Source organism: Bison bison, unplaced genomic scaffold (genome assembly GCF_000754665.1).
Source record: "Bison bison bison isolate TAMUID 2011002044 unplaced genomic scaffold, Bison_UMD1.0 scf7180017864519, whole genome shotgun sequence".
NCBI lineage: Eukaryota > Metazoa > Chordata > Mammalia > Artiodactyla > Bovidae > Bison > Bison bison.
The window spans coordinates 973,141-980,121 of record NW_011495072.1 but is presented as its reverse complement, the minus strand read 5'-3'; the positions used below and the strand labels follow the sequence as shown (position 1 = coordinate 980,121).

Below are 6,981 nucleotides of genomic sequence, written 5' to 3'. Positions count from 1 at the left end.
AAAACCCTTCACCAATACAATTTCTAATCAATCTTTTAACTGCTCAAAGGAATCTGTATTCAGACAGTTCAGAACATCTCATGCCTCTCACAGTTGGGAGGCTCTGAGCAATCACATGTGGCCGGAAAAACCTATTCAGGCAGGCTAGAGGATTTCCAAAGGAGTTTGTAGGTTGAAACACTGTCACACCCAGGAATTATTAACTGGAGCTGTAAGTTAACTTTTTTTCAGAGAGAGGTAGTGGGGGACAGCCCCCCGTAAAGTCAGAGGTGTAGGTGAGAGCACAAAGCAGAAAGTAGGCAGACTCTGGTTTTGGGGGTAGATGCTCGAGAATTTCCAGGGGGACTCCTGAGAGAATGCCGAGCCTCCTTCCTCATGACCTTTGCATGGGCGGAGTTCCTCACGCTGGCTCCCAGCAGTGATAGAACTCTAGTTGAGCTATTCCAGATCCTGAAAGATGATGCTGTGGAAAGTGCTGCACTCAATATGCAATATGCAATATGCACTCAATATGCAATATGAAGGATCCCTGCACAGATCTTGCTCCATGTTCTTGGGTATGGAAGATATCTGGTTTTTAAGCGTTTTTCAGTAACTCAATTTGTATGTCAAACCTGCCACTCTACTGCAGTGATGGAAAAACTTGTCTATTTGGAGCATTTCTTACCCACCTTTCCTAGGATGTATCTAAATACTGATCTAATATTAAGCAAGGCTTTTTTAATAGCAAGACTGTCAGATCCCTGCTGGCACGTCTCATCCTTGTTCCCCACGCTTTCTATCACTTATTCTCTACCTCCACTGGCTGCCCATTTATTTTGCCCCCAAGAACACTGTCCCGATTACCATCATTACCACAGATCTTGTAGAAGCAAGGGCCCCCAATTTACCACTCCAATCTTGTGCAAAGTATGATTAAAATGCCCCCCCCTGGCTTCTGATTGGTAAAAGTCACCGTCTGGAATGGTTAAATGCCATTCCTGAATCCCATCATCCCCAGTGACACTAAGGAGCCCAGTTCCACAGCAGTATTTCCTGCTTTCAAACCAGGCCTACTGGGGACAGCCATCAACACCTTCTAAATGAAGCAATGCCCACCCCCCACCCCCACCAACCCCCCTGCCCAACCACTGTCATATTTCTTCTGCCTTAGCCAAAGGAGCATCCTCTGGGAAGCTCCCAGAGGACAGTCAAAACGGTGAATCTTCTGGTCTCATGTAATAAACTCATTCTGATATTTCCACTTCCCTGTAGCCTTCAGACCCATTTAAAGAGCTGAGCCAAGGCAATTCTGGCATCTCCACCTCACTGACCTTAGACTACCATCATGTCCAAGTTACCAGAGTCATCAGCAGCACATTAGAATGAGTTCTGGGTGTTCTTGGCAGAACATTACATCTTGAGTCATGGGAAATGCTTCCATTGCAATCAACTTCCTGCTGCTGCTGCTAAGTCTCTTCCGTCGTGTCCGACTCTGTGCGACCCCATAGACAGCAGCCCACCAGGCTCCTCTGTCCCTGGGATACTCCAGGCAAGAACACTGGAGTGGGTTGCCATTGCCTTCTCCAATCAACTTCCTACCCAGTCTTATATACCTTCTCACCCCCATCAGTTACCCTCAAGATCCCCTCCCTTGTCCCTTACCCCAGAGGTCCTGTGGTTAGACATGTCCTGCAACCTTTTGGGTAATCAAGTAGGGACTGTGCTTCATGGCTTGGGTATGCTGAGACTCAATACTAGTTACTGGATCTAGAGGCAATGAGAGGTGGAGCTTCATAAGGATTAGCATTGTTTTATAAGATGTCTACCTCGTCTACCTTGGTGAGATTGTTGTACCGTCTCCAGGAAAAATAAGGCTGTTCTTTTCTATCAAGCAAAAGAGTAGCTGATGCTAGCCAAAGGGTTTAGGAGCTCTGAGGGTTCAAGGTTCTTTGATATATCCACCCAAATATCCCCATGCCAGGCCTTAGGGTCCCATTCCTTCTCTTTAAAAGGCTTGAATTTAGTACAGGAAAGCTGTTAAGGATGCACAGGTCTCCTCTGCAGCTCTGTTGCCCTTGATTAAGCCTTGAGCCTTGTTTTCATCACACTTACTTCCTGGCCACAGAAGTGAGCATTTCATTACACGTTGCCTTGGGAGACTTTCTGGCTTTCATATCATGCCCTGAGTGGAGTGGGCTAAGAGCCTTTCATTTTTTCTTCAAATCTTCTAAGGCAATTTGGAAAAGTTAACCACTTTCATAATCCTTGTAATTACAGCTGCCTTTATATCTTTCAAGTGCCCAAGCTACTAACTATATAAGCCAAACTTTCCCTTCAACTTCTATCTCCTTCCAGTCTACCAAAGAGTCTTATGCCAGGCTTTACTAGCATCCTACTCACCAACAGTGGTGAGAGGTCTCTGTTGCCTTTTGAATGGTGGGTGATCTAGTTGTAGATTCCTTTCCATATGGCCTGCCTTCTAGTGCTATGCTATGCTAAGTCACTTCTGTCCTGTCTGACTCTGTGCGACCCCATAGACAGCAGCCCACCAGGCTCCCCCGTCCCTGGGATTCTCCAGGCAAGAACACTGGAGTGGGTTGCCATTTCCTTCTCCAATGCATGAAAGTGAAAAGTGAAAGTGAAGTCGCTCAGTCGTGTCCGACTCTTAGCGACCCCATGGATTGCAGCCTAACAGGCTCCTCCGTCCATGGGATTTTCCAAGCAAGAGTACTGGAGTCCTTCTAGTGCTACTTCCTACTAATTGTCTTAGCTTCAATCTCCATAAAAGCAAAACCTAAGCTTAGAACTTGGGTGCAGTTTATTTGGTAGATGATCCCAGGAACTGAGAGAGAAGGAGTGAGGAAAATAGAAGGAAAGTTCAATAAAGTGTGTTTTGGTATCTGCCTTCTACTGGAGGTTGCCCCAGAAGGTATTAAGTCTCCTACATTCTCAGGCTACATTTGTGGGTTGAGAGAGCTGCTGAGGCTTAGGAGAAAGCCTGGAAGCAGAAAGGCACTTACTACACTAAGATACAAAGGAAAAATACAGGAAAAAACCTTTGGCTCAATGGTAAAGAAACTGCCTACCAATGCAGTAGCCACGGGAGACATGGATTCGATCCCCGCACTCGAAAGATCCCCTGGAGAAGGAAATTGCAATCTACTCCGGTATTCTTGCCTGGGAAATCCCATGGACAGAGCCTGGTGGGCTACAGTCCACAGGGAAACAAAGGACATGACTGAGTGACTGAGGACGCACGCACACACAAGCATGCACACGTGAAACTTACTCCAGTTGGGGCAGAGCGGGTGGAGGAAGATTGACAAAATATAATATATAGCATGTTAAGTGGTGACAAAGGCTAGAAAACAAAGCAAGAAAGGAGGGTGAGCAGTGCTGGTTTTGTTGGGTGTGGGGAGAATGTACATTCTTTTAAAATAATGTCGTTAGGGAAAACTTCACTGAAAAGGTGACATTTAAGTAGACACCTGAAGGAAGTGAGTAAAATCAGCAAAACACTGAGAAGGAGCGACTGTGAGGTAGGAGAGAAATCAGAAGAGGGTAGTGCCCTAGAAGCCTAGGGAAGACAAGGAGTCCACTGTAAGAAATGCTGCTGACGGGCCTAGATGAGGAAGGAGAACTGGCCAGAGGCCTTACCAGGACTGGAGTCAGCGTTATCCCGACAAGAGCGGGCTGGGGAGCACTGGAGGTGGGATTCAAAGCTGAGGGGAACTAAGAGCAAAGAGGAAGGGGAGGAATTGAAGACAGTGAACGTAAACAACTTTGGGGAGTTTAGTAACAAGGAAAGCAGAGAAATAGGGCAGGAGCTGGAAGGTAATGTAGGATCAAGGAAGGACTTTTTTCCATGATGGAAGACCTCCCAGGATCTCTACTTCCATTTCCCTTCATCTTTCCTCTTGCTGTAGACAAATGTACAGCCTTTTCCACCTCTTTCCTCAAGCCCATAAAATATTTTTGCAAAGCTGTTCCCCAGAGTTCTGAGCTGTAGAAGAAAGGAAAGGAAAGTAGGTAAATAGTCTGCTTGAAATGTGGGAGACCTGGGTTTGATCCCTGGGTTGGGAAGATCCCCTGGAGAAGGGAAAGGTTACCCACTCCAGTATTCTGGCCTGGAGAATTTCATGGACTTGCAAAGAGTCAGACACAAGTGAGCTGTAGAAGAAGAAAGCCACAAAAAGTCCTTTGTTCCTACTTTCAGTTCTGTCACATCGCCTGGGGCAACGAGCTTGCTGCCTTAGTCAAGGGCTGAAACTTCAGAGCAGAAAGAACAAAGGCGGATATCTCAAATATCATCCTCCCCATTTGATCTGGGTCCTTTATCCACTTGGATGCCCTTCCCTAAACATAGGGCTCTCCGTCTGTTGCTGCTCTGTCAGGGCAGATACTTTTCTCTGTTCTAGAGAATCAACTATTTGTTTTCAAGTGCTCTGACCAAAGCAACATTCCTTCAGGCACTCTCAGATCACCTTCATGATTTTTCCTATTTCCCCATACTGAATAGTTTTTATCTCAGGTTTTAACGTACTTTTCTCCTTAAAAACAATTTATGGCAGTAAAATTCACACAAGTCACTAACGTACAATTCAGTGGCTTTTAGAATGTACAACATTTTAGAATGTGCCACATTTACAATGTTGCACAACCATTACACCTCGAAAATATTTTTCTTCAACTCAAAAGGAAAGCCTGCTCCTGTTAAGCAGCCACTTCCTCCTTCCCACTCCCCTCGCCCCACCAGCTATGCATTTGCCTCTTCTGGATATTTTATATAAACAAAATCATACATGTGGTCCTGTGTATCTGGCCTCTTCCACTTAGTTTCTCCATCAGTGCCTTATATTGTGTTTTCCCCCTCTTTGGGCATTGTTTTGACTCCCTTCTCATTTCCTTTTCTGCATATTTTTTATTTTCTAAGTTATTCTCAAAGAAAATCTTAAGTCACCACTACAACTATTCAAACTATTTTAACCCATGTTGATATAAAATATTAATGCTGGCTTAAAACTAAATATTAAAAAAAACTAAGTTCATGGCATCTGGCCCCATTACTTTATGGCAAATAGAGAGGGAAAAGGTGGAAGTAGTAACAGATTTCCTTTTCTTGGGCTCTAAAATCACCACGGATGGTGACTGCAGCCATGAAATCAGAAGACATTTGCTTCTTGATAGGAAAGCTATGACAAACCTAGACAGTGTGTTGAAAAGCACAGACATTGCTGACAAAGTCCATATGATCAAGGCTATGGTCTTCCCAGTGTTCATGTAGGGTTGAATCAGAAAGAAGGCAGAGCGCTAAAGAATTGATGCCTTGGAACTATGGTGCTGGAGAAGATTCCTGAGAGTCCCTTGGACAGCATGGAGATAAAACCAGTCAATCTTAAGGGAAATCAACCCTGAATACGCTGGTAGGACTGATGCTGAAACTGAAGCTCCAGTATTTTGGTCATCTGATGTAAACAGCCCACTCATTGGAAAAGTCATTGATGCTGGGAAAGATTGAGGGCAGAAGGAAAAGAGGGCATCAGAAGATGAGATGGCTGGATGGCATCACTGATGCAATGGACATGAACTTGGGCAAACTTTAAGAGATAGTGAGGGACAGAGAGGCCTGGTGTGCTACAGTCCATGCAGTCACAAAGGGCTGGACACAACTGGGTGACTGAACAACTATATAAATACAGAATTATTAAAATACAAGAGTACTACTCAAAAGAAATATTTTTAAGCTTAATGTCTACTGACATGTTCTGTGTTGTTTGGGCCCCATTTTGTACAAAGTAATGGTTTAGTAACCCCTAGTCTTTCTCCTGAAAGCAAGTTAGGGTAAGGCAGGACACCCACTTCTCTCACAGATTTCACGTGGCTCTAGGGAAATGTTTTGGAATCTTACTGGACTTACTGGATGCTGACATCGCCTGTCTGTATTCCGGGGAAAGGCTGCAGATACCAAAGATCAGTGTCATCAGCTCCTTGTGCAGCCACATCACTCACAAGTACGACACACTGACGAAAGGCACCTGATATGATACCCTGGGCACCGAGAGGGGGGCCCCGTATTCGGAGAGAGAACACCCATCTGGAACGGATCTAGAAGCAGTTCAAAAATCGGACACCTATAGGAGGATAACGAGTGAGGCTGACCAGGTGACGACAGCCACAAGTCAGGCGATTGCTGTTGGGCAAAACCAAGGTCCGTGATGGCTAAATTTCCTGGGTTTTCGGGAGAACACAGAAAATCTGTATTTTTAATGCAAAATCTCTAGATTCGTACGTGTTGGCAACTCACGCAAAACTGTAAAAAAGTGAATTGAGCAAATCCTATGGCTGGCTCCGGAGAGCGCTTATTTGTACCTCCGACCAGTCATTTTAGAAAGAAGCCGGTAAAGTGTCTCACTAAAAGCCATACAGCCAGGATGGGGAGGCAGAGGCCAAAGTTTCAAGAGGCTTCTGTCTCAAAACAGTTTCCAGGTCGTAAAATACACTCCTATCCTGAACTCGGGCTGAAACCCCTCCAGGGAGCGCCTCAAGGAGGGAAGAGCCAAGTGCAAGGTCCTTGACCCGCCCGCCCAACCGCACCCTCCGTGCCTGAGCCGGGGTTTCCCCGCCTCCCGAACTTTTTCCTCCGTCCCTTAGGCCAAGAAAGCCTTCGCTGTCACTGCTTTTCAGCGCCTGCCATCCTCGCCCCCTAGACACTGCCTGTTGCCAGCCTGGCTCCCACTGCGCGTTCCCAGCGGGCTGCAAACCTCTTCCTACACAGCCCTATCGCACTGTCCAGAGACCGGCTGTGGGTGAGTTCCCAGTCCACCACAAGCCGGAAGTGATCTTCCCTAAACGCACGCAGCGTGCGCAATGCTCGCCAGGTCCCGAGCGACGCGCCTGAGGTGATGACCGAGGTGCGCATGCGCCGCACGGGTTTTATTGCGTCACCGCGACTCCAGAGCCCGCGGCTCGAGCCTGGGCAGGCTGCCCGCGCCTTCGCGC

General features: G+C 46.5%; 1 protein-coding gene across 1 annotated transcript in view; it reads right to left on the bottom strand.

The window, feature by feature from the left end:
• Window positions 1–5,895: 5,895 nt before the first annotated feature.
• Window positions 5,896–6,981, bottom strand: part of CBY3 (chibby homolog 3 (Drosophila)) — a 3,079-nt gene continuing 1,993 nt past the window's right edge. Inside the window, exons 3-4 of the mRNA XM_010831011.1 lie at window positions 6,719–6,954; window positions 5,896–6,087 (exon numbers count right to left, since the gene is read on the bottom strand). Of these exons, the coding sequence (XP_010829313.1) occupies window positions 5,896–6,087; window positions 6,719–6,954 (428 nt within the window). The remainder of the gene's footprint in view (window positions 6,088–6,718; window positions 6,955–6,981) is intronic.